Source organism: Neopsephotus bourkii, unplaced genomic scaffold, assembly GCF_033783945.1.
Source record: "Neopsephotus bourkii isolate Nb327-2 ecotype Australia unplaced genomic scaffold, CSIRO-AGI_Nbou_v1 NB_1542, whole genome shotgun sequence".
NCBI classification, from domain to species: Eukaryota; Metazoa; Chordata; class Aves; order Psittaciformes; family Psittacidae; genus Neopsephotus; species Neopsephotus bourkii.
Genome location: NW_026902018.1, coordinates 6,102,364 through 6,130,295, shown reverse-complemented (window position 1 = coordinate 6,130,295; position 27,932 = coordinate 6,102,364). Strand labels below are relative to the sequence as shown.

Genomic DNA, 27,932 nt, shown 5'->3' with positions numbered 1-27,932 from the left:
AATAGCTTTAATTTGTACTGTAAAAGCAAATCAGAAGTTGGCAATGTATTTAGCATCTCTGCTAAACAAGTTGTCTTTTTTTATTTTTCCTGTGGTCCAGTGGCTTCTGGGGTCAGTCCCATTTTCAGTTTCAGGTGGTAAAGAGGACCAAATGCTGCTTCTCTCCCAGGTAGCTTCACTGTGTTCACTTTGAAATAATGGAGCAGAGAAGTCGGGTTCTTTCTTACTCTGGGAAATTTAACATTTTTCAGTGCTGTAAGCCCCCCTTTGGAACAGGATTGTGATACACTGCTGGAACTGAGTTACTTGAAAGTCTCTGAGCTTACCTACTTTTACCGTCATTATGTCCACTGGGAGCTCACGTTATCTGAGCTAGTGTTCAGTGCTGCTTTGTGCTAGTTGGAAGGTCTGGGTTTAATTTATTTAACACAGCGCATGTCTCTCCTTTATACTGTATACTGTATGCTTTAAAAAGAACATTTTTTTTTTTTTTTCTGTAGAAAGACTCATTCCTCTTCAAGTCCTGTGTGGCTGTTTCTTCATAAGGCACAAATTAGAAGTGATTCTTGTAAACAGTATAATGACCCATTCGATTGCTAAAGCCTTAATTCAAACTTCTGTTTGACTTTCAGACACCCCGGACCTGTGAAAACTTTATCAAATTGTGCAAGAAGAACTATTATGATGGAACAATTTTTCACAGATCAATTCGTAATTTTGTGGTGAGTATTGAACAGATCCTGTGTAATGTACAATATGTGATGTCCTCCGCTATTTATTTAGTTTAATTCGGTTTTATATTCTTCCATGCATGACTGTTTGCAATAGATATATATTAAATATAACATCAGAATTAGGATTGTCCTAATTTACTAGATTTGTACTTACTAATCTTACTAACAACTGTCTCGGACTAATATTGTCACTTGGAGCATCACTGCATTTAGTAGTGCTTTGCTGGCATTCCAGACAAAGCCTTTGACAGTCATTGCTTTGGCAAAGCTCTTGTTATCTTCCCCAAGCTGTGGGTGGGTGGTTAATGAACAGAAGGGGAGAGAGAGAGAGAGAGGGAGGGAAATGCTAATTTGGATAAGTAATACTGTGGCCTGTTGAAATCCCATTCAGGTGAAACTTTAGAAAGCAGCTGAATGTCTGATTCAGGTTGTGGTACTAGGATACTGTCAGATTATCCTTTGCTGAGTGTGCTCCAGGACAGGGTGCCCAGGCTTTCTTTGTGAAGGAGTGAAAGAGCACCTAGTGAACCAGGAAGTTGACTTTGGTATTTAAAGATCTTTACTTACATAGGTGCAGTCCAAGCAGCTTAAGATATTGTAGCTGTCAGTGTAACTTTCTTTCAGAAGAATTAATAACCTGATCCTGAAGGCAGAGCACACCTTTGGCAGCACTGTGTATCTCAGTTCATAGTTAAACTTGCATTTAAAACTGTGCTTGTGTGACTGTGAAACTAGTCATGTCACACTGCCTCTACTGGGAGAGAATAGACTATTATTTCTGTAGATCCTGCATGTATATGCAGTGATTAATTTTGTTGCTGCAAGATTGGTTTCACATGAGGATTTTCCCTACTGCAGATAGTGAGGGGGGTACAGAGAAGTACAGATTCAGATGCAGAAAATATTCCATATTCTTTCATTTCTTGCCTTTGCATCACATGGAGGATTGGTAATAAAACATAAAGCCTTTTCAGTTCCAAAAGCAATACATCATCAGTTAAAAAGCAGGTTATGATTCAGCACGTAATAGAAAGGGTGATCTAGTTAACCCATTTGAGGCTGTTTGTTTTCCCTATTTAGCCACAAGAGACTTATTATTTTTATAAAATTGTCCTTCTGCTCTTGGATAAGTAATGTAGGAGATGACAGCCAGCTGATAAAAGAGGCTCCAAACAAGTAGTAATGGTTTCCTTGTTGCTAACTTGTCAACAATATAGAAGGAAGAAAATCAAACAGAATTGGCTCTTAAGGCTTATATGCAATGTCTTTCACACAAATATATATGTAAGCTATTGATTTAATTTTAATTCTGCAGATCCAAGGAGGTGATCCGACTGGAACAGGAACAGGTAAGGTTGAGTTAGAATCAAGTAAGCTGTTTTCACTTCATGAGCTATGTTGTTACTTTTATTTCCAAACACCTAAAATTCTCTAAATGGTGGTATGTGGTACATTGTATTGCTGCTTTAAAGCAGGGGGTTTGTTGGTATGTTTTATGACCATTTTAACTGTGCTTAAAATTTCATCTCATATATTCTCAGCTTAAAACTTGGACACTCTTCCCCATAGAATTCTTGCTCGGTCTTTGCTTCCTTTTTTCTTCCTGAAAATAAATAAATGAAAATTACAATGACTTTACAGCTGGCCTTCCAGGGCAAAGAACAAAGGAGGAAAACATTCATGCAAAGTCGTTTTCAAATTCAGTGTTAATGAAATACTTCAGACCTGCATCGCTATTGGTGAGCGGCCAGATACCATCTGTTCTCCCAGCTAGTTGCCTTGTACAGCCCAAGCTGCTCTTTTTCTAACTTTTAGGGATCATTGTTAGTAAATTCTTCTGCCTGTTCTTTCTGTTTTAGTTGGAGATCTGCATAGCAGGCATATCAGAAATGATCAGGAGACCACCACAAATTGCCCACCACAATAGATAATTGCCCACCACAATAGATAATTGCCCACCACATGGTATCTCTAGTTGCTGCTATAGATTTGCTCATTTTCCACTTGCACCTTTTATCTACCCACTTGTAGATGTCCCCAGCCTCCACAGGTCCTTCCCTGGTCCTGTAGGGTTCTGATAATTCTTATTCTAGTTCATACATGTGTCACTTGTGTATGCAAGCTCTGTATTGTTCTTCTGTGTGCTCATGGATCATCCAAAAAAAGATGTCGTTGTAGTTGTTAAATACTTTAGCTCTATTTACTTTGTAAATAATGTTGGTTGTCAGTTGCCCAAGAACTTTTCTTCTGCTGCATGTGATACTCAACAGTTGCATACTCTAAGATTTGAGATTAGTTAAAGATTCTGTGTTGATGGCAAAAGCCCATGAACAGGATTTGTTACCTTATATACTTGGGCTGTCAAAAGAAACGTGATTTGACTTGGTTATAAGGAAAGATTGGTTCAAATCCCAAAAGACATAATTAGTAACATCTTTTAAAATGAGAAATTAAACAGGTGTCAGGAGATGGAAGAAATGTAATGAGTTAACTCAGGCACCTTTACCCTCATAGGGTGGAATTCAGCTCCTTCTGTTGAATGAAAATTAACTTGCTGGTGTCATTCTTGTCTCTGTGCAAATGGTAGGGGTATTCTAAGACAGCACAATTAATAGTTGGCAGAGGACTGGCGTTGAAGATCAAGGCTCAGCTCTACTGGCAAAGCAAATAGGAAGCAAAATGCAACTAAGCCCATAGGAGAAAAAAACCTCCTATGCATATTCTTTTATTTATAAAAGGAGTCTAATGACCTCTAGTCTTTTCTGTCTTGTTTTCCTTCCTGTCGTTCTAAATTAAATACGAGTATACTGCAGGCAAGATGGCTTGCAAACATCTGTCAAGACTATTAAAGTTCTAATAAAATGGGCAGTGTACATTCAAATAGCTACAAGTGTTGCAGATTTTTAGAGGCTGTTTGCAGTTATTGTAGAGTCCAAATGATGCAACTGTCTGGTTTCTATTTTTTTAATACATCTTGAGTTTTAGATATCCTTAATCACTTATTAAATATGATAATATCACAAGAAAAAGTAAATGGTCAACTCTCGAGGCACATGCTGTAAGAAGGTAGTCAGACCTGAGGTGCTTGTCTGGTTTTGTGTTCTGCCTGCAGCAGCATCGCCAGAGGAAGGTACAGCTCAGCAGCAGTTTAAGAGCATGGCAAATGCAGTGATGCTCTTCTGGATTCCCATGGTGTAAAAATGTCATTTACTGGTTTGTGCATTATTAATGTGATCATACGTGTGCATTTGGGAAAGCTTTGGAGTAAAGCACTTGGATTCGGTGCTTTGTACTTTTTTATACTTGGGTCTTGTACATTACTTGCAGTATAAGTTCCCTTTTTTATTTCATTTGGCAGCTGCAAGGAATTTCCATATTTCTTACTGCTTCTTAAAGGGAAAAAAAAAAGATGCATCATTGAAAGCTAAGAAGTCCATAATATTTACTGGTCTTTAGAGGTTTACTTGGGGAGTAAATAGCTGGACTTTGTTAATATCAGAGAAGCAAATGAGAGTAGAACAGGGTTTTCTTTCCAGATAATTCAGTTGGCAATAGGGAAGACTGCTTGGAGGTTACTTATTAAACATCAGTATTTTAAACTGCCAGAATTGTTTCTGTTAGAACAGAAAAAAAGAACATCCTTTGTTTTCTCTTCCCCATAGAACCTTCTACTTTAACTGAAATCTTATGGGTAAGAGGCTTGGGATGTTTCTTTGTTTAAAACTGAAAAACACCTTTTCCAAACTGATATGTGGAAGGTGTGTTGAGCCTTCAAATTTATCTTTGATTTGCTTTATTTATTTCATTACTCTTCATCAGCTCAGGAACTAGAACTGACTTGTTTAAGAATCTTCCCACCATTTGGTTTCTGTCATTTGACATTCATCCCTGTTCATCAGCAGGTGCAGGGTTTATGGTTGCAACACCCAAATGCTTTGATGATCACCCACTCCATTGCTAACTAAGCCCAGGACTGTTCAGCTTCTGGGTGGATTTGGGCACATTGAGTACAACCTGGCGTATGGTTACATGTCACACATAGACTGGAACTGTTCTCTAGGCTCACGTAGATTAAGAGTGCTTGTGTTTTGGAAACAGTGCACAGATGTAAGATGCCACGCTGGCTGTCAGTTCCTTCCCGCTTCCATGGCTGCTCCGGCTGAACAGTCCTATCTGAAAGCAGCACTGATACTTACTTCTATTTGTTATTCAGCACCCTGGTGTGTCCTTTCTGAGTCTCTTACATTGTTGTGGAAGTAACTGTGACCCAGAAGACCTGTGAAGGACAATTGATTGCTGGTACTCAGCAGGAGGAGGGTGGAAATTAGCATTATAGCATCTAGAAGTTGAGATGTCACACGGGGAAAAGAGTGAGGAATAGTTCTACCTTAGCTTATCTTAGCTTAGCTGGCAGACCTGTGTTGCCAAAGCAGTCAGTTATATAGTCCTGTAATGCAGACACTGATTTAGAGGACCAAACTAATTTTCTACAGACTTCAACTTAGTGTTTCATAAGTCTACTGGGAGAAATTTTACATTGCTGCAGCAGCTTATTTCTTTTCTAACAAAATAACCACCCATAGAGGCAGTATTCAGAGCAATAAGCTGAGTCATGGTCATTCTTTGTAATGATTAATTATTTGAAAATGAATTTTAGATTTGTGATGTATCTCTTTTCCTGCTGTTCATAACAACTAAGTGGTTGAACACCATGAGTAATTCCATCTAACTCATGCTAGTGCAAGTGGAGCAGCTGCTCTGTATTTCAGTATTTCAAATAACAGAAGAAAATTTGCATGTAGGAAAAATAGGTTTAATATCCTAACCCTTTTGTATTACAGTTTCAAAGCAGCACAGACCATTTTTCAGCTACTCTTACTCACAACCTAATGGAAGGTCTCATGAACCAGCCTGTGTGTGTGCCTCTGTCCATTTGTGAATCCAGGAAGGCACAAAAGAGGCATATAATAGCTGTAAAAGTCCAAGATAAAATACCAGTAGTATTTGGCAATGAGCAGAGCTCCTCTGAACTGTCAATAGCAAAGGACTGTGAACAAACTTGGTCAGTTCTGCAATAAGATTTCCTAACAAGGCAAGTTCCTAAAATGTAACCAGTTTTAGAGCCCCTTTTCTTGCATGACTGAAGCTCAGCAAAAGGACAAGGGCAAGACCTTTTTATTTAGCAATGTACTCCTTTTAGATTGTGGCCCCCCTGAAAATCCAGTCTCTGATAATTGGGGTTAAAAGTACTGTGTCCTCTTATCTGAAAGGAGAGAAGCAGTTACTGGCTGAGCTAAGGCTTTCATATTTGCAAAATGATTCAAGAATCCTACTTGGAAAGCTCTGAAGAAGTGTCAGATGTTATTATGTACCTCCTTGTTCCAAATGACAAGAAGAAAATTACAGAAAGTAAGCCATCATTTTTGTGAATCAGAGCCCTCCCACTTCTTTACCACTGCTTAGCAATTTTTATGCCAGAAAAAGAAAGGATTTATTTAAAATCACAACTGTCATGAATGATGATTCCCAGCCCACACCTGGCTTTTGGAATGCTACATTTCTGAAGCTTTAGGTGCATCTCTCAGCTCTTGCAAGAAAGTTGTATGATTTCTGTAATTTTACCCCAAAAATTTTCTTTCTGGAAAAAAAATGCATTTAGTAAGAGTAAAGGCTACCAAAGAGTAAGATGGTTCAGTTCAAAAGACAGTTTGAAAATGTGCAGGTTTTCTCTGTAGTTGCTAATGTTCTTACTGCTTCAGATGTCAGTTTAGATCTATTCACCTTTTCACTATCAGAACAAGATGCAGATACAAGACTGAATAACTAGCAGTGCTTCAGTTACAACCTAAATATATCTTGCTACTCTGGATAGCCATGGAAATGATGAACGCCGTCTAATTTTTCCTATGAGCTGTGTGGTCTGGTTGGTTTCATCTCTGTGTAACAATTAGGTAAACATCTCTAACTTAAGAGAACTTTTCTCTGTTATTAAAAATGTGGGGAAGTGGCTCCCAGCTGCCTTCAGATTTCAGTCCTGGGTATCTGGGTTAGCATGTGTTTTTCATTTTACAGAACTGTGCAAAAACTCTTTCTGGCTCTTGAAGGCTTTGACATTGTGCAGGTTAAATGCTGCTAGAAGGCCAGTGTATTTCCTTGGCCAGTCCCAAGTTTCCAGCCTTGTACCAACAGGAGACCCCCATTTCCCAGTCCCAGCACCAGCTCAGCCTGTGGCATGTCTGCTGCCATGTGAACTCCTCTGACTTTTAGCACAGAAGTCCCCAGAATTTTTTTCTGGTGCTTTTTGTAATAGGATCTCAGAAACATTTGCAAGTCCAGTAGGCACACAGCTCCTCTTTGACAGAAGATAATCTTATCAGGGAGTAAGCTGAGAGGAAGGTGAAGTGACAGGCAGTGCTGCCCGCTGTGAATCTAACACCCAGAGTCAATTCTTGTTTTCCATGGGCTGTTCTTGTAGGCTAGTACATCAGTTTGGGGTGAGGTTTTTACATCATCATGACTCCATATATAGTCAGCAGTGTTTGTGTGCTCTCTGAGGAGGATTTGGGGACTATAAGGAGGAGCATCCTCTCTTTATGGCATATACCAGGAGTGTAACATGAGAGGGATAGAGCTAGACAGTGTGATGGTCCCACCTCCTCTGCCTGTCTGCATCCGTTCTGCTTTCAGAAAATGAGGAAGATGGCACAGCCACACCTCCCAACCATGTTGAGAATAAACACAGTAAAATCTGCTAGATACTTCAAAATGCCACGTAATGATTAGAGAGTTATTTTCCCAAGTTTACATTGAGCTCTACAGTAGAGAGTAAAAAGTAAGAATCTAAAATTCCTGTTCCAGACCCCCCTGGCTAAGCATTAGGCACAGTGCTGCCATGGCAGTAGACTAATGAGGGATTTGTACTTAATCTTCAGAGAGAAAGTGAATCTGGGTTTCAGTAATTAAAAAAATACATACATTTAACACACCATCTTCTGGCTTGCTCTGTCTGGCCCTGCTTCAAGCAGATACAGCCTGGAACAATTCCAGAGGTTAGCAGGAGTTTGACAAACAGCATCTTCCGGCCATTTTCAATTTAATGAGAATGCTTAATACAGTGTTGGGTTTTTCATTTCAAAAAAGAGAAGAAACCCCAATCTGTTCCTGTCCTGCTGACTGCAGCATCACCACTGCCCCTTGCCAGTTCGTGCTGCCAGGCCTCCACAGACACTTCAGCTATGTCCTTTATAGGACCTCTGGCTTTTCAGGCGAATGCTGCACAGGCCATTCCCTGTTCGTGCTGCAGCTCCCAGGCAGACAGAATTAGCCTTGGAAACAGCTGTATGGCAGGCAGAGGGGGAAGCAGGGGCTGGATTTTGTGCTGTAACTATCCTCTAAAATACTAGCACTTATTTCCAGAGAACTGGAATGAACCAAAGTTATGACATTAATTCTGACCTGCAGTGAAATGAAATCATTCAAAAAGAAATATTCCAAAACTTAAAGATCATGGCTCATTCCTCCTGTCTGCAAGCTCTTGGGTCTGGTTGCTTATTGTGCCAGAAAGGGAGATTCTTTCTGTCATTCACAGTTTTTCTCTTTCCTTTTGAATTATTTTTTCTGAGCAGCAAAGGCTTCAGGGCTGATTCTACTCTCCTTCAGCAGCTTGACAATCACTGTAATTTCAGCATCAGCTGGAAACATATGAAGGCTGTAACAGACTCAAGGGTTTGGCCACTTGCTGCTTTGTACCATCTCAATGGGCTGTGTTCATGCTTGCTTATCATCTGAAAATTTCAGACAGCAAAAACTCCTCTAGGTTAGAACTTAGAGCAAGTGCATCTGCTTTACAAATGATTAGGGAGCCCCTTCAAGAGATCCTTTGGAGCAAAAATACGGTTTTCTCCAAGGGAAGTCCAAGTGAAGTTGATTACTCAGGTGCAGAGCCCCAGCTGAAATGCAAGCCCTGAAGCAATGGCCCTGCAGCAGTGTGGTGGTGTGGGCAGGGAGTGAGAAGGTGAAAACTGTAAAAGGCAAAGAGGGAAAGAGAAGCAGTGCACAGGGCATGGTGCTGTTGGTGGGCACTGGGTCTGCAGGCTTTGCAGGTGTGTTTCTGGTTTCAGGCAGCACCTGTTGGCGTGGAGCCTCCCTATATTCCAAGTGTAGTTTGTTTATTTACTAACATAAAGGAACTTTGTTCTTCTGGATAAGGCAGGTAACTACAGCACTGCACAGATAACCTCTCTTAGCAAGAAGCAACACACAGGGAGATTCATTAGCAAAGCAAATTATTGGCTTCTGGTAAAACATTTTTTAATAGATTGAACACTTGGCTAGAATAGCTGAGGTTTGGATCCATCTTCAAGAAGTAGAACTGGCTGCAGCTGTACTATATCCCTTTCACCCACTACTGGAAGAGATTGGCATATGAGATCAAGCTGATGTAATTTAGCTGATCTTAAAATATTCAATAGCCAGAGATTGCTGAAGTAATCGCTCCTCCAATACTCCTGATTACAGAAAATCCCTGCAGGGATTGTCCCCTTTTGCTGCCTCTTGACAAACTGCAGAGGAGGCAACACTCAACTCTATTAATAAGTCTCTTGAACAGGATTAATTGGGGTTTAAATGGGTGGGTTTCTTCCAAAATTTCTCACTTGCTTAGTTCCCCTTGCACATACAGCCACCCACCTTTGTCTTATCATCTGAAACGCTCATTTCATGCACTTGTGTGATTTTCCTCATGAGGTTTTCAGTAGGAGCCTGTTTCATTCCTCAGGTTTATTTGCTGCTTGCCTGTGCAGCCACATCACTAAATCGCTTTTCTGTATTACATGTGCAAATAACCGTTGAGCACTACTGATCCTTTACTGGCCTTCTGCTTCGCAAGTGATACACTTACTGTAGAGGATTCTTGAGCTGGTTCTGCAGATGGACCAGTCTTGCAGCCTGTTTGAATAGTTTTGTTGGGTTTATTTTTAATACTATCCTAAGGTGAAATATTTTTTTCATGGTTTGTCAAACAAGATTATGGATTAGACTGTAAAAAACTATGTGACTCATCTCACCCTTCGTTTTTCTTATTAAGAATGATCCTGGAGGAAAGTGCAAATGAAAATGCCAGGTCTGTCATAAATAATGTAAAAATGACAGCCGGGAGGAGAGGTCTCCCAGACCCTCTTTCTATGCAAAGACATGGAAGAGAAATCGGTTTTGGAGGGCTGGGTCTATGGCTTGTGCAAAATTTCATCATCCTTTTGACTTCATTGCATTTAAATGCTTACAGCATCCATGTATCTAGTCCAAATATCTCATTTTTACCTTTCATTTTGGAGAAATGTATATCATCATTCTTCACTCTTTAGAAAGGAATTAAGCATTTGGGCTTATAGTTCCTATTCTTAGTTGATTCTATCAATGTATTTAATCTCTGTAATATTTGATTTCCAGAAGCAATGCCATATCCAGAGAGCAATTAAGCTAGTAATTCTTTGCTCAGTGTTCTGTCAGGAAGCCACTTTTTAAAGAAATAATGTCTCAAAAACAAAAAACAATAGTGTGCCAGCAGTAAAAAATTAAATACTTGGCAGTTTTTCATCACACAATGTATAATGCTGTTGATAAGCAGTCAGGTCTGTTGCAGTTGGTAGTGTGGAAGAACAGAATTGTGTTGCCAGTTAAAAACATCTGATTTCAAGGGCATGCTCAAATACTAGCCTAGTGATAGGGATGAAGAAAGAACGTATCATACATGGGATTTGAAGTACCAGAAAGCTTAAATTTAATGTCTGTTCCTGTTACAACATGTAGTGGAAAACTAATGAAAACGAACTTTTCTTCTTTTATTTTTTTTTGTTAAGGAGGAGAATCTTACTGGGGAAAACCTTTCAAAGATGAATTTAAGCCCAACTTGTCCCACACAGGACGTGGTGTTCTTAGTATGGCAAATTCAGGACCCAACACAAACAAATCACAGTTGTAAGTAGTCACTTGCTTGTTGTGTTTTATTGTTTCCCTCTAGACATTGTGTCTTACTCTGTTAAGAAAACAAATGACATTTTACAAGCTACTCTTTAAAGTTCAGTCAAGTGAAATATTCTGTCGAGTGCTGCATATTGAAGTCACAGTAGCTACAGCTGCTGGTACCCAATCTAAGAGCAGAGAGAAGCACAGCAGGAAGACCTGTGGGTTTATTATAGCATCATTAATTTGTCTTTTCTGATTTTATGATTTGAAGGTTTAGTTCATTTTTGTCAGTGTCCCCCCAGTGTTGTCCCTGTAAGATCATTCCACCTCTTCACTCTGTTTAAATTTAGCCCCATCCTGAGCTTCCCAAAAGCTTAATGAAATGAAACATATACTCTATGGAAATGTTGCTTCTTTTTGCTCACATGATTTTAAACAAATGGGGATCCTTCTGCACTGCTGAAATGTGTAGAACCCAGACATGGCAGTGTGCAGAATCTGGGATTAAGAATGAAATGTTTTTCAATGTACAAAAGCAGAATGAGGACTATAGTGAGGGGGAAATGAATGAAGCAGGAAGAACAACAAAGGAAATTTCAAGATATTGAAGCAGTCCTAACCTTCTTTAAGCATAACATTAATACAGGTACTTGCCTGAAGTCTTTTGAAAATGTTCTGTGTCACTTTGAGCCAGATATTTATTGGTTACTCTCTACTGCAATACAAAAGAAATGGCACTTTTATTGGGAGCCCCAGGAAAGACAGTGTATATGTGCGTACAGTACCATGTGTTGGGACTAGGGAGGAAGGAAGGGAGGGGGTTCTTGGTGTTGGTCTTTATGATGCTAAAAATTATTATGGCTTGTAAACTATGCAGTAGTGTGGTTAGCTTTAATTAACTGCAAGTGCTTGTCTCAGGGCCTTTAATAGGCTTACTCACATACTTAAGGCTAAGCAAATGTTGGGCAGCGTGCAGGATTGAGTTGCTGTAGAGCTTATTTTGGATTTGAATGTTATTGCCAGAGCTCAGGTGCTAAATTAGGGGCGAGTAGAGGCTTCTTCTTTTTTTTTTCAAAGGGGGATTCTAGAAACAGAAGTTAAAGAGACAGTTCATGAGCAGTGTGCCATATTGAGTCACATCGTCTGCTCCTGTAAATGTAATCATATGTTTCCCTCAAATTTGCAAATGAAATGTAAAATTCCTTTATATGTGAAGTCCTTGAGAGGCTCCAGCTGCCCATATTTATAAAGCTTCCTAGGCCATGTTTAGAAACTTCTGGTAACTGGTGTGACCTTAGGAACTGGGTGAATAGCTTTCACGGTAGGTGATAGGCAACTGCTGTGCAGGGTGAGCCAGATCCCCTGTGTAGGGTGGTGGTCAAATAATGTTCAGGAATTCTCCTCCAGGATCATCCTGAGTTATGTTAATTCCATTGTCCTTAATTTTATTTGACTGCAGTGATGGATGAGAAGCATTCTCTATATTTGCTACCACTCAAATGTTTATTACAACACTACATAATGGATCACTTGACAGTCTTTAAGTACTGGCTATCTGGGGATAAAGTGGTGCAAAGAACCCATGCAAGAGGCTCAGTTGTAATGTTTGCCCTGCGTAGGAGTTGGCATTCTGCACAGCATCTCAAAGCTTTCCTAGGGCAAGCTATGTCTAAATAGATTTTCTGGCAGATTGCAGCCCCTCCTATTTGCAATCCTATAACTTCCTGAGGCAGTTGCTTATATGGAAAAGTGCTTTTGGAATGCTTATATATTTTTAGCTGTCTCTAATGTAGTGAAACAGATGGAGACAGGGAGGAGAGCCAGCACTGCATGTCCAGCCAAGATGGGCCATCATAGTCTGCAGACCACAGTGTGGAAACCTCTGTCTCATATGCTTGTAGTCCACGTCTTCCAAAGAAGTATTAAGCTTTAGAGGAAAGTTTTAGACTCAAAGTTGCTTTGGATTGGGTATTTTAGTTCCCACATTTTAAGTGTAAAAATACCCCAAAATTAAAAATTCAATGAATTTAAAATGATTAAAAATCCAAGTTTCACAGGTTTTCATTATTTTTGACTCTTGGAAATATTCTTCTGCTGTGTTTGTGTCCAAAGCACAAATTTGCAGTGATCAAAGAAGTGGATCACCGACAGGCCAATGTAATGGAAGAGAAATGCAAAAAGTAAATATCCTGAAAGATAAAAGTTTACACTGGCAGGGACTGTTGTGTTATACAACTGTATTCACTGGATAGAAGCTTCCAGTCACGCACAAGAAATGTACTTCTCAAGCAGGATGCACGTCTCCTTGTCCTGCATGAGCTTCCCAGGGCCTGTCTGGCCAAGAAGGCAAATGCTCAGCTTAATTTTGGAGCTTGCGCAAGTCACCATGCCTGGAGTACTGTTTAGAGATGTTAGTGAGGTGTAAAAATGAGAAGTCAAAACTCCAGAATCCAAGACAATACCCACAAAACAGAGGAGTTAAAGGATGTTTGGCCGGCAGGCTCCTGTTGAGGAGTCAGAAAGGGAGAGGGGCTTGTCTTGTCTCAGAGAGCTTTTGCATATGTAAAAGAACATTTTCATGTTTTTAAGCATTACTGGCTGTTGTTGAGTGTCAATGAGATAATATGCTAACAGTTATGTCTTTATTCCTTCCAGCTTCATCACATTCCGCTCTTGTGTGTATCTGGACAAGAAACATACGGTTTTTGGAAGGTAAGTGAAGGATATTATGAACAGCAGTATAGCAGACATGCACTCGTGTCTGAAACCTTAAGAAAAGAATCTAGGGACCCTTGCAATTGAACTGAAGCATACTCATATCTCACAATCCAGTTCTGCTGGTCATGAGTAGATGGCCAACACTGCATCAGTGCCAGTCATCACACTCTGCCTTTTTTCCTCCTTCTGTCACTGTCAGTTGCCTTACTCCCCTTCTGTGGGTGGCCCTCCAGGGAGTCACAAACAAAGTAATCATCATCCTGTAACCAACCATGTTAATATCTGTACATGCTAATTGCTGGGACACAAGAGATTACCTCTTCAGCACTGCTTTCATCCTCTTATGAGCTATAAACCAGAAAATTAGTCATGACCGGGCTGCTGTTCATCATGTCATAGAACATAGAGCTTCCACATAGTTTAAGTCTTTTGTCCCCTTTTATTTTATTCTGCTCTTCTGGCATTTTTTTATTCCTGACAATTATCATCAGTATAAAATCTGTATGTTTGTGTGCATGTGTGTGTATATGCATACATGTTCATGTGTGTAGATATATAAAGATATTACCAATGCCAAGACAGCAAGGGAACTTCATTCGTTGTAAAAAGAAGTCTCTTCTAGAAGTCTTTTCCAGTCAAGCCCTCACATGATAAAGATCAAGGTATTTATTGCAGAGGAGATCACAAAAGCTTTATGTTACAGTTTGTTCTTTGCTTCCTCTGCTGCTGGTACATGGTATTTACCAAGTCATGCATGGCTGTTCTAACAAATGCCTCCATGCAAATGGCAGGAAGGAGAATTGTACTAGCCTGCTTCATTGGTAGTTCCCAGGGATTTTACAATCTTTTAAAAGTGAAGATTTCATAATTCTTTTCATAGTTTTACCTGTTTGAAAGGCAGCGGTTGAAAATAAATGCATGTGCTGTTTACTTTGATTGGATGTCATACAATTGCAGTGTACAATGAAAGTGGTATATTTAATCCGTCTTCTCTGTCTTAGAGTTCTTGAGGCAGAAACTGGCTTCATTTTAAACATTTACTTCAGTGCTGTTAGTTCCAATACTTATTCTGCAATAATTGTACCCTATGAAATACAGTTCTTTTTCCTTTCTTAGGTCTGTCCTAGAAAAATTTAAAGTTCCCTATTATTTGGTGAAAGCAGATAAATAAAGCAAATTCTAATACCGAAGGCTGAGAGCAAGTATATTCTTGGAGGGGTTACATTACCTGTATCCTAAGACTATTTCACTTAAGCTACAAATTGAGTCCTCCTTGCAAAAATCCAATTAAATCCCATATGGTAATGCTGTTAACCTGAGCTTGCCACCTCATCAAATAGTATTTGGGTTAGGACAGCTCAGCTGAAAATGTGACTGTTCTTCAGTCCTGGATGCAGCCTGGCTTCAGTGAGCAGGCATCCTGTTTAGTCCTTCAGTATCTTAGCATTCCCTAATGTGCTCCAGTTTTATCATAATTCACCAGGAAAGAGTAAGAGGAGCTCAGCTTCATGTGATGCAGGGGGTGGGCTCCCAAAAGCCGTGCATAACATCTCAAGTACCTTACGAGCTCGAATGATGTTTCACAAAGTGCATTGTCCTTTAGAGAGGGCAAGTCTAAGTAAATGTTGTTACGTGTATATAGCAGAGATTTACACAGTTTTAGCAAAGACTGTCTCTTTAATTAAAGGACAATTAATTTAATTGTCCTTCTACTACAGGAATCTGAACTTAGTTGCTGGAGTAAAGAAGTGGTGCTGCTTTCTCAGCACTGCAAATATTCGTAGCTGAAATACAAAGGAAAATCTTCATAAAAATGTTGATGTAGAATCATATTTGGCTTCCTGCATGAACACTGAGTGTCATCTTCGTATGAACACAGCCAAGGTGAATTTTACTCTGTATTCTCTTGCATGTAAATTCAAAGAATGTAAAAAAATGAAGATGCTGGGCTAGATGCATTCCAGTCACTGTATTAATCTAAAAATTGAATACTTGAATAAATGAATTTACCTACAAATTTAATATAAAAGGCTGCTGTGTGCAGCTCTTAAGATCTATATCCTGTCATCAGAATCCTTCAGCTCTTTTTACCTGTGTTTGTTTTTAAAAGCCATAAAAGCCAAAAGATTCCAGAGATTGTATCTGTAGTGGAACGCCAGCTCTAGTTTGCTATTTTAGATCCTGGGTGTTTCAAGGATTTGGTGACTGTATCTGATTTTAGACTGTATAGCACAATAATATCTGGGAAGCATATCTAGGAATAATATCTGGGTTTAAGAATACAATGAACCCATGAAATCTTAATTCTTTGTTTCCATGGATGTTAAATTGGATTGTCTTAATTGAATGCTTACTGGCCTGTTGTGACTTTCATATATAGATTTGAGGATTACTTATTTCAGTTAATATAAAAACCAAAATACTCTGGTCTCAACTGTACCCTCAGCTATTTCTATGGAGTTCTCGTTCATGTTATGTTAGTGAGTGTCCCATCCGTATCTTTGAGAGCAGAATTTGACCTGTTTGTAGTTTGTGTAGAACTTTTCAGCACGCTTTCCATACTTCAGAGAACAAAAAAGAGTGAAAGAGCAGCCATTCCCCACCCCTTTCTTTTTTTCTTGGCCTGTGTGGGATGGCACATTGAAAAGTTCCTTCTCTGGAGCTGCATCTTATTCATGTCCCCACTGGTTTGCAACACAATTTTTGCATAGCAGCGGCTGTTAATGCTGGATGTTTGGCTGTTAAGCATGCTTGGAAAACACACCAGCTGCAGGCAGTGGGACTATGAAAAGTGGCACATGTCTGGCTTGATGCACTGGAATTTTCAAGTCTCATGAGAAGAGACCAGAGGACAGGGAAGGCATCTTGTCATGATGGTGCTGCCCATCATGGCAGTAATGAGGACAGATGCTACTGAAAATAAAAGATGTAATTTGGCATGTATGGGGAGCAAAACCAAAGGCAATGAGAGAAGAATGTGTTCCCTTGGAGGTGTGTTGCAGGCAGCACGGATTTCCTGCTCCAGCAGAGCTGCCTAGATTAAATTAGTAATTACCATTTCTCCTAATTACCATTTCTCCTAACTTAGAGAATGCTGTAATTAATGTGAAAACTAACTGGTGGCTTTTCTTGGCTTCTAGCTTGCTGGTAGAAGGTTTAATTTAGTAACTCAGATGATGTAAACCAACCAACATGTATTTGCTCTGCGCAGAGTGGATGAGAAGCATTTGCAGGGGACTGCTGTTGTGGAGGCCTGTGCACATGGGCTCTCCCTCTTACCCATGTTATAACTGGGAGTTCAACTGTTGTATGAGCTGTATGAGCTGCAGGGATGTTACAGCCCAAACACCAGCATCAGCTAACATTCCGGTCTGGTGTGCTTTATGAGATTTAGATTCAAGCAAATCTCATCCATGCTGTAATTATATTTTCTATTACTCCAGTGTTCCCATACACAGCTCCTTGGATGAGAGACCTGGTACATTTGCCCTTTGTAAGCAGAAATAGAAACACAGTCTCTGCCCAGAGTGTGTGTAAGTGAAAACCAGGCTGCATATAGATGGAGGAGAAAGTTGTGACAGTGACCCCTTTCAGCCTGCTTTCCACTGACAGTTTGCACTTCAGAACCAAGGGAAAAGAAAGCCCCAGGAAAAACAAAATAAGTGCTTTGTGTATGTTTTGGGAGGGCCTGTTTCAAAGCTAAAGGGACACATGAAAAAGTGTATGTTTAAAATAATAGTGGAAGGTAATTGAGCTATGCTGATCAACAGGAGGAGAGAAATGCTGTCTCAGTTTTGGGTCAGATTTAGGACAAGCAAAGCATGGTGGGCTTAAAAGTGAGGGCAGATTGCAAGTAAATGATGTGATAAAAAGGAAAGGCAATAGAGGAAGTGGAGAGAAAAGTAGCAAAGCTGGAAATTATCTGTGCAGCAGTTCTGTGTGTTTATTAGAGAATCACTTGTGTTTGTCAAGAATTGAGAGAAGGATGTGGCGTCTGATAGAGGAGATGAATATACGGAGGACAGTTTTCCCCTTTGTACATGGCTGCATGTATCCGCTTACACAGATGACTTTTAAGCATCTCTTGAGGTTTCTGCCACTCATTCTTCAATTCTCTTGTTCCTGGAAATAATGAGCAAGGTAGTTTGGGAAACCACAGACCTGGTCACATTGGAGGCACTTGTTCAGTAGCTGATATCAAGCTCAGTTTTCTCTTTTCTTCCCTCCTGCCCTTGCCAGATGCTTTTGTGGAAGAGTTTTCTTTCCTTGGATAATTATTCACTCCGCATTAAGTATTCCTTAACGTGTTTATTGCTTTCTATAGTGACTCTCTAGAACAGCGCAATGAAAGTAACTCTTGTCCTCTAAAGTAATTAGCTACATAAAACAAGTACCAGGCATTATTCAGTTACCCAGGTACAGTTAAATAATGCACAGTATCTGTTTCCACTTGTATCATTCGCTGTATGATTTGAATCCGTGAACCCCAGTGGCTTCTAAGTAGGAAAATTCATGTTCCTGTTGCTCTTCTGCAACTCATCTGAAGAACAGAGAAATTGTGTGACAGCAGAAAGGCAGATTCTGTTGTTGAATCAGTGCAGGGAGCCTGACCTAATTTTGCACTGCAGAGTCTGCTCCCCAGACACCAGAGAAGAGTGAAGAGCAAGGTGGGAAAATAAACCAGGGCTCCCTGTGGAAGCCTTGGCTGTGGTGTCCTGTAGCACAGGAGGACCGGGTGGTTGGAGGTGCACCAGGGCTGCTATTGTTTCCAAAACAGTTGTGTGATCTCTGAAGAGGAACCTGTGCCAAAGCAGAGTCCTTGCTGTTCATCTGTTGAGTCTAGCTTCAAAATGCTTTTTTCCAAGTTGTTTTATTTTTTCAGTGCCCATCATTACTGTGTCTCGCCTGCTAGATTAAGCCCTTATGAGAGATTGAGATGTTTTGGCTGCATCCTTGTTACAAGTTCGAATTGCTCGATCCTTTTCAGATGGGGTGTGTACATAGAAAACATTTTGTCCTGAGTGTACATGTTTGGACATGTCTATATTGTTCCCTCTGTGTGTGTATATAAATGTATGCACTCCTTTTTATAAAAATAACCTTGAGGGCAGAATGTGTTTACAAAACAAGAGTGCTTCTTTCTGGCTTCTGTTTCTAGTTTAAAGCCTTTTTCTAAAATAAAAAAGTCCACACATTGTTCTTGTATCATCTTCTGACCAGGAAACTCTATCGTCTTGGACCACTGCCATCCCCAGCATTGCATAAGGCTTAATTCCTATAATTCTTCTAAACAAAACTATCAGAAATAGGAAGTCCATTTGTGAATGTCTGTGAGACTGCAAGGAAGCTGCAGTTTTCTTTGGGAGCAGCAGTAACTAATGTACAGTGAGACTTATATTGGCATATTGCAAATAAGTAGAGCTTGCTCCAGATATTTCACTTACACTTCATGCGAAGACATTGGCAGTGGTTATGAAGCAGGGTTACTGTTTGCATAAAGGAGTCTTAACAGGAAGCAAGATTTTAAATAACGTCTCTAAATTTGAAATGCAAAGGTTTCCAGTGCTACCTTTGCTCAGTTTTTAAGAACAGAATTGCACGAGTAAGGGCACATTTTTGTTTCATTACCCTGCTAACAGAAAAAGCCTAAATGTTACCTTGTCGTCCACGCTTAAATGTAATGCAACATTTGTCAAGCTCCTCTAAAAATACAACCAACTGTCTCAGGGATGCTGAGCTAAATATATAGTTGAGATCATCATTTCTCTGTTCAGCATCTACTGGAAGCACACAACAAGCCCTCCGTTTCACTGTTGTTCTAATGTAAATGGTGTCTTTAAGGTATCATCTTTTTCTCTGTTGGCGGTCATCTGAACATCTGTTTAAACCTTGCTTAGTCAATTTAGGACAAAGCATGTGTGGCACCTTATGAAAGGAACAGAGCCAGAAACAGTGGGAAAAAGGTTAAGCTTGTTTCTGCCCTTCTCTCTTCTCTTTTCCACCGCACTCCCAACTTAGCACAAGTGATGTTGTGTGAGAAAGGCTAACGGCGTGTGAACTGTTGCTGTGTGGGTAATGCGTTTAGCACATGTGAAGAGTGTAAAGGGATATATATTAGCCTAAATTTCTGGAGTTTGCATTTTGTTTCAATGAAAATGATGTACAGAGTTCCTTATGGTGAGAATCCTATTTATTCATAGGATAGATTTTATCTCTTTTTGCTCAAAGTTAGTGAATATTACAATAATATTAAGTAGTGGCACTCTCTTTAGAAGGTTTTTCAGATGCTTTAATGTACTGACCTGATGGTCTTTTCTTCATATAACTTGTCTGGGTTTTTTCTTGGCCAGGCATCCATTACCTTTTCTTCTTATACCCGGCATGTGTTGTAGGACATGCAAAGAATCCCCAAACTGCTCCAGCACGTTGGTTTCCTCACTGTGTGAGGAGCAGTTGCTGTAACAAATGCCAGTGCATGGGCTTAGACACATTATATCTCATCAAACTGATTTTAGTGCTGCAATGTAACATCATGAGATTGGACAATAACAACATGTAGTGTTTCAGGAGCCTGCAGGTACCTTGTATCTCTACTTAGATAAATCAGAGGAAAGCTTGCAAAATCCTTTACAGTTTGAGACCTTAAGTTGGGATATTCCTGGTCTTTTTTCATCTAGCCATGAGTGCCATGCTCAGAGTGTAATTCAGCTTTTACTGGACATGTGATGTTTGCAATCAGATCTTGTCCTTTTGGAGTTTTATTTTTACTGATGAAACATCAGCTTCACCTGGGCCTGATCCTTGACAAAGCTTTGAAGTGCTCCCTAGACAGAAGTGAATAGTAAGTTATTTCTGGTTCCTCTGGCCAGAGCTCTCTGAGCTGGTGGTTTGCATTCAAATTAATTTTGGGGTTTTATTGGTATTACAGCAGAGTCTAAAACCATAAACCTATATTGAGAACTCACTCTGCTGACACTGTAATTTGCATAGATACTTTCTGTGCAAAATGTTATAGAATGCAGGGGTATAAAAGAAAGTAATTTTCCATTTGAGAGACAAGAAGCTAAGAAGAAAAGAGAATGACACACTCTGCAGGCCTGACACCTTTGTCTTCTTCCCCCTTAGCCCTTTATAATCATGTCAAAATAAACTATTTAGGTTATTTACTGATAACCTGTGAATACCATGTCTGTCATAGCCTTTTAAAATGTACAAGTGGCAAAGTATTCCCAACAAGGTGTAATTAGCATAATGACTGAAGGTTTTGAGCATCACCAAAATGCATTAGGGTCTAGCTATGCGCTCCTTAAAATGGTGGCTCGTGCCCTTGGTGCTCACTCCTGGTCCCAAACTCCTTTGGCTCCAAGAGCAGGTTTTGAGAATTATAGCTGCTTCACATTGTCCCACAGCCATTAATACGGGCTGTATTTTTGGTTTCTGGCCATGTGGCTTGGCTCTGTTAAAACGGATGTTGTCCAGCTACAGACTGCTTTTCTAAGGGATCTGGATTGCTCGGCATCAACGGCCTGTCTTTGTCTTTATTTACTGCTCTTCTAAGTATAGCTGTTTTCAAATTTAATTGTGGATGATGATGTAGATAAAAGTGTTAAATACCCTGGGACCAGGATCTGATCCCAGCAGAACCCCTCTGGAAATGTAGTGACTCAGTGGTTCCTATTCAGAATTAGATTTTGACACCTGTCAGCACGTTTGTTTAATGTGTGCTGGGTTAACTTCTTATCATCCTCGTTTCTCAGTCAATGTATCTGCTGCCTTCCAGCAGTCTGTTCCGTGGACACTGTTATCCCTGTTAACCACATCTGTTGTCTCAAAGATAGAAGGTTGTTTGACAGACTTTTGTCCACAAGACCTTGTTGATTGCCATTACTTATTTCCTTTCTTTCTTAATCATGTCCTGTGTCTGCTATTCCATTATTTTGCTGGGATAGATGACAGGCTTATAATAATCTGGGTCACCGCATTTATCCTTTTCCAAATACCCTTTTCTGGAACTTCCCCATTGTTCCACACTTCTTTAAAAAATGAACATTAAACAGGCCAGAAAGTCTTCAGCCTTTCTTAAACATTTCCAGGCAAGTATTTGCATATGTTGACTTGAAAAACAACAGGCCAAAGATCTAATGTGCTCCTAAACAAAAATTACACTGAGAAAAGTCCCAGTGTTATCTTGTGGCTGTGACTTGATGTGCTGCTGCCTTCCCAGAGCCCTCATGAGCTCATGATCATGGTGGGGTTTAGAGCAGTCCTGTGCTTTCTGTGGTAGTGGTGTTCTTACAGACAGCTCTGTCACTGCTCCACAGTAGTGGCAGTTATAGTTTCCTTTCCTGCTAGTAACATTCTTCAGTCTGCTACACAATTCAAAAAACAAAAGAAACCTAAAAAGTAAAAAAATCAGAAGTTAATGAAAACATTTGCTTTCTTGAGCGGGTCTGTTGGTTTGTTTTTCAAAGCTCATGGGAATAACAGATCTATGGATGTAGCATTAGCAAGTGAACCCATTTTGAAACGGGTGTGTGTCTTGCGCAGACGCCTGTCCATGGTCGCTTGTCCTGTGTGTGGCTACCAGGTTTTTGGACGAATCTGCTCGGGTAATGGATGTATTAGATGTAAGGGTGCAGGAATATTTTGAGGGTGTTGTGACAGCTGGAAATTATGTTCTTCCTCTTTTAGGGTGGTTGGTGGCTTTGAGACTCTGACTGCTATGGAGAACGTGGAAAGTGACCCCAAAACAGACCGTCCCAAGGTACATGTGAAGCGCCAGGGGCTGTGCAGGAGGGAGCAAACACACACTGCCTTGTGTGGCAGTGCAGTTCACCCCACTGGTCCTTCCCTGAAAACCAGACTGGGGGAGATGGTGTAACTAAATCAGCAGACTGAATTGCTCTTCTTCTCTTCTGCTCCCAGGAGGAAATACGAATTCAGACAACAACTGTTTTTGTTGATCCATATGAAGAAGCAGATGCCCAGGTGAGGATAGTCGGTTGGTTTTCTTGAAAGGACAAAGTTCTTCTTTGGAGAACTTTGTAACTAAATGCCTTTTCTTTGAACATGTGCAGCCCCCTGGCCCATATGGTTGCAAGCTAAGATTAAACAGCTGCCATTCAGCATTGTCTTGTGTGCCAGATTATTGCGACTCTTTTAGCATAGAGGCAGTGGCACAGCTCTCAGTCCATCATGCTTCCAGTGGTTTCCTTTCCAAATGTCCCCACTAGCTATCAGTAGCTGCAGGTGAGAAGAGGGGAGTTTTGTTATAATGGCTGCAGACAGCCTGTTTGTAGTGGCCCTTGAAGTCTGTCTCCAAAGCCTGCCTTGTAATCATAGTGGTGCTGATTGCTGGTTTAGAGTGCTTTAAAGCTTCAAAGAGCTGTAGGCATTTTCTCCTTATGCTGGACTAGCTCATCCAACAGATTGAACTCTTTGTTTCCCACAGGTTGCTGCTGAAAGAGAGAAGGTGCAGCTAGAAGAAGCAGCAGCCAAGGCAAAAGCTGAAGTGGTCCCACCGAAGAAAGAGGTCCAGACTCCTAAAACTTACCGGCAGGGGATTGGAAAATACATTAACATGGCTGCAGCGTGAGTGCCCTGCCCATCTAATCTTTGTTGAGTGTTTTAATGGCCTTTCCTGCTGGACACTGACCTTGTCCAGTGCCATTGCTTAGATATTTGGTTTGTACCAGCAGGCTTTGCAAAGACACTTTCATGCAGTCCTAACGTTCAAGAGTTCCCTGCTGACCCTCTTGAAGATTACAGTTTTAGCACTTGAACATAGAATCATAGAATAGTTTGGGTTGGAAAGGACCTGAAGATCATCTAGTTCCACCCACCCACCTATGGGCAGGGACACCTCACACTAGACCAGGTCACCCAAGACTCCTTCCATCCTGGTCTTGAACACTTCCCAGGATGAAGCATTTATCACTTCTTTGGGCAGCCCATTCATGACCAAGTTGGTCTTTAACAGCATTTGTTGACTTCAGAACTGTAGATATATATGCACAATTCAGAAGTCCTTGAGGAACTGTAGTGTGTCACTTCCTACACCATCTTTTACTCTCTTCCCCTTCTGCAGTTATTTGTGAAGGCCACGGTCCCACAGATGTTTCTCTTTTAGCAGCTCCTTCCCAGCATCAAAGTAGTTGCCTTAAACCTGTATCAGCCTGCTGATCTGGTTCCCTGTTCAGCTGCACAACAGTTGTACCAGCACAACTGAAGTGGTCGGAAAGGGGAGCAGGTTCCCAAGCTTGCTGTGGGAGCACAGTACATCTGGCAGGTAGCTCCAGGGTACCTGGCTGGTTGTACAGGCTTGTCCTAAAGCATCCTCTCGCAGACACCCTTTGTACACCCTTTGGGATTGGCAGCATCACTTGCTTTCCTAAGGAAAATGCAGAATCTGCCTGAGCAGCACCTTAGCATGAGTTTTGGAACAATTAAAATGAATGCCTTCCACTTGTTTTTAGCAGACTTCTCTAAAAGCATTTACAACATGCTGTTGTCTAGCTGCTGCATGAAGGTGTGCATGTATGCATACACAGACCTGGACAACTATTTAATCAGCTTGTGTGTGCTTCTGTGATTTACAGGCATTTGCATGACTGTGAGAACAAAAATGTTAGCCCATGTGGGTCAGTAAAATGTTTCAGTTACAAAATACTGCTTTTTCCTTAAAATGTTATGTTCAGCTTAAAACTGCTGCCATTCTGCACTGTATTTACAGAGGAAACCCAGGCAGAGTTTGCAGCCATGTGGAAAGGACCGAGTTTTATAGAAAGGAGTTTTCATTCCTAGTCCTTCACTCATTGCAGCCTGTCCTGGGAGTCTGGTCCATAGCAGCCCTTTGGCAGGTTCAGGATTTTTGGTTCTCCCTATTTGCTACTGATACCTGACAATAAAACCATAGTATGTGAGCTGGCTCCATAGTGTTTCCATGGGTTTGCAAACTCTGCTTGAGACAGGTTGGGGATAGCAGCATCGACTGCAACAAGCTGTGCTCAAGAAACAGGAAAGGGTCTGAAAAGCTTGTCCAGCTGCATTACACCTAATTCCCCATAAATCCTTCTGCTGCCACAAGTGCAGGTGAGAAGGTGGGGTGGGAACTTGTGGCTCATATTTTCATTGTGGCTGTGCTAAGTCTTCAGCTCTGGCCTGGAGAACTTGAGTTTTGAACACGTTCCTGGAGGTGTTCAAAGCCTGACCCAAACCATCCCCATGGAGCTTTCACTCCTCTCTAATTGATAAGGGGTGAGCTGGCTCCAGTATAGCTGATGCTGGGAAAGGCATCCAGCTGCCCCAGTCCCACTGAACACTAAATAGTCCCTGAAAGTTGTTTTTGTTTTGGTTCCAGGAAGCGCAGCATGGAAGATGACGGCCCCTCAACCAGCACAGCTGTGAAGAAAGAGAAGAAGAGCACAGGCTTCGGGGACTTCAGCTCCTGGTAGCAGTGTGGGGAGCCTAGCACTGGAGCAGCTTCCCACAGGCTTCCCACATGTCCCTGAAGAGCCCAAAAGACAGTCTGTCCTGGGGAGGGAAGGCACCAGCCTGCACTTCCACTGGGGAAGAAAACTGTTGCTTTGTTAAGGCTGGTTAATGTGGCTTTGTTTTCTAGGGAGCGGCATTCCCCCCACTGCATCTTCCTCGAAGGCCTTTTTGTTGTTGTTTTGCTGAGCAGGGAGCAGGCAGCCCAGCTCTGCAGGGGATTAGCTGGAGCCTTTCTCTGCCTGGCTGGCAGCAGACCAGGCAGAGCCCAGCCTCACAGGGCACTACTTCAGTGAACAGCTACGTTGGTGAAAGAGCTCCTTTTACAGGTAATCATTTCCAGGCGAGCCAAGTGTGCCAAAGGAAGGGATGAATTAATGGGCTGGGGAAGTGCCTGTGCTGCTATAGCGCTCTGCAGAGGGGAGGAGAGGGCTCCAGCCTGTCCTGCCCTTCCCTTCCAGCTGCCTTTTGCTAGTTCTTAACCAGGACCGATTTTACCTCTTGCTCTTGGCAGGGCTGCCAGGATCCTGGCTGGGCTGACTGCTGTCGGTCTGCATAGGGCCTCACTCCAGAATGAGCTCTGTCTGTACCCGTTTAAGATTCTGACAGCTTGGGAAGCAGCAAATCTAGGTGGGAAGCCTGGGGTAGCTGCGCCACTTGTTTCACCCGGTGGCTGGCCTTCCGTGAGCCGCTGTGCTGCTAGAGGGAGCAGGATGAGCAGTTCAAACCTACACTTGGGTCCCAGAAACTACAGCCGGGAGAAACTGAGCAGGAATAGAAACATTTTCTTTATTCTTCTATGTTTTTTCAACCATCCCTGGAGCCTGCTCCTTGCAGGGGAGCACACACCATAGTCTGCCCTGACATCAGTCTTCCCAGGATTAGAGAAAACCATATAAAACAGCTGACAGGCAGATGTTTCCATTGCATACCCACAAATTATTAGGAAGCTTAATAAAGGCCTTACGGGGTAGAGATATATCAGCCTGTGGAGTTTTAATCCAGAAACTTATGTGTGTAGCCATCACTTAGATGTGGCAGGCTAGACCCTGAACATTACTTTTCAGTTCATCTTAGGTGTTTTCAGCTGACAGAAATACCCTCCCTACCTCTCTGTGTGGCTGAGGAGATAAGTTTTGTAATCAGCTTTGTAACAAGACATTTCTACCGGTGGATTCCTGTTTTAGGAGAAGACTCCATTTATATGAAATTGCTGTAAAAACTTTTGGTAAAATGTTTTGCATTAAATGCTTTTATTTTCTTTTGAGTGCTTGCCTTTGGCTGTTCAGCTGTCATTTCCAGGATCATGGCATTGCAGAGCTGGTTGTCGTACAAGGAAGTGATTCATTCCTACTTTTTAAGATGCTCATGAGGAGCTCTGGGATCTTTGCGGATATGATTACATCTTTGTTAAATCATAGGAAGTTCAAACTAATTTGAAAGAATAATAGGGGGAGTTGTTTTGTAAGATTTTTGCAGCGTGTAAGTTTGAAATAACATGTGTTTGATTCCTGGAACAGGGATATGATGGTACTTTCCTCAAGCTGAGTTCCTTGTGTCTTGTTGAAACCTCTTGCTTATCCTGGGCTGGCCTTTTCCTCATAAATTGTTATTGATCCCTTCTACCTAGCTTGTACTTCAGCACATTTTTGAGTCATTAAGTTCACAGTACTGCTAGAGCTGGAATAGGCAGTTTAATGAAATCCTAAGAGTAAAGTGCTTTTTTGTACTAGATTAAAATGGAGATGATTATGAAAGAATGGAGCTTTTGATTACAAGGAAGGCAACAAAGGTGTGGCAAGGACTCCTGTTTCAGCAAGAGTCCTTGTTACAGATTGATAAAAGGGATGGTTTCCTTTCACAGCAGCAGGCTGCAGAGATAACTACCCACTTTCCCTTTCTACTCCAGCTTTTTGGCAGCACTCACTGCAGTCCATGAAGGACCACTGCAAGCACAGTGCAGAAGGGACTGCTGCCCTTCCAGGCACTGCCTTTGCACTGCCTGCTTCATTATGATTTCCCACTAGAACATTGGACACAAAAGAAAGAACAGTTTCCTGGTTTCTAGGAAGGGCTGAGCATAACCCTTTAACCCTTTTACTTTTGTTCTAAGCAGGGGTGAAGCTTGTCAGCCTCGGTTCACTGCTCAGCCTGAATCCACTTCTCTGCTGGCCTGCTGGTGCTCCTGCTGTTGTTGGTCTTTCCAGGCTGGGAGACACTGGCTGTGGCCTGTCCCCAGGGTGCTGCAGTGGGGTGAGGAGGTCGAGTGGTTTGGCCAAGGCTGTGTGGTGAGTCAGCACCCGGGCTGGGGTTGTTGGAGCCTTGCAGGACAAGTATCATGGCTCTGCTCAGGCAGGCAGGCAGGCACCACAGCAAACTTCAGTTCTGCATTCCCACCTCTGTGCTCCCTCCTGTACCTGCAGTTTTGCAAACTTGGATAATTTTTTGTAACTTCAGCTTTTCCCCCAGTGGGCGGTATCCACAGATGGTGTGACACAAGCTCTTCTCTGGCAGATGGGGGAAGATATTGAGCTGTACTGATGGGGGCACAGGATGGGTCCGCAGAGAGCAGGGCAGTGTGGTGATCCCTCTTTTATACAAAACCTGGCTCTTTGCAGGGTGACTTGAAGAGCTTCCCCTACCAGAGCCAGGAAAGGGGAGGAAGGAGGCTTTGCTGAAACCTTTTTTGCCCCTTTCATCACTTTGTTCTCCAGCAAGGACAGTGTGCTAAGGGAATACCCAAGGCGGCTCCTGCAGTGGGCAGAGGGACAGGCAGGAATTGTGCAGCCTTCCTACAGAAACTCGCTCCTGGGAACTGCTGTGCTATTTGTAAGCACATTTTTACATTCTTTGGCTTTGACACATTTCCAGTAAATGTGCTTAGAGAGAAAAAGTAGGATTTTAACCAGAGACTGAAGTAGCTTTTGTCTGGCCTCATCTAGAATAACACCAGCACTCTTTGCATTGCTTCATACCTGAGTCACTTTGCTGAAAGGCAGAGGCACTGGGTAACCACTGAATTCATTG

The 27,932-nt window shown here is 41.6% G+C and overlaps 1 protein-coding gene across 2 annotated transcripts in view; it reads left to right on the top strand.

Moving 5' to 3' along the window:
* PPIL2 (peptidylprolyl isomerase like 2) overlaps positions 1 to 24,897 on the top strand; it is a 70,053-nt gene extending 45,156 nt beyond the window's left edge. For both annotated transcript variants that reach the window (XM_061370814.1, XM_061370815.1), the window contains 8 exons: positions 633 to 722; positions 2,050 to 2,083; positions 10,592 to 10,709; positions 13,353 to 13,409; positions 22,107 to 22,179; positions 22,341 to 22,403; positions 22,867 to 23,006; positions 24,775 to 24,897. In XM_061370814.1, the coding sequence (XP_061226798.1) occupies positions 633 to 722; positions 2,050 to 2,083; positions 10,592 to 10,709; positions 13,353 to 13,409; positions 22,107 to 22,179; positions 22,341 to 22,403; positions 22,867 to 23,006; positions 24,775 to 24,868 (669 nt within the window). In that variant the 3' untranslated portion in view covers positions 24,869 to 24,897. The remainder of the gene's footprint in view (positions 1 to 632; positions 723 to 2,049; positions 2,084 to 10,591; positions 10,710 to 13,352; positions 13,410 to 22,106; positions 22,180 to 22,340; positions 22,404 to 22,866; positions 23,007 to 24,774) is intronic.
* The last annotated feature ends 3,035 nt before the right edge of the window (positions 24,898 to 27,932 follow it).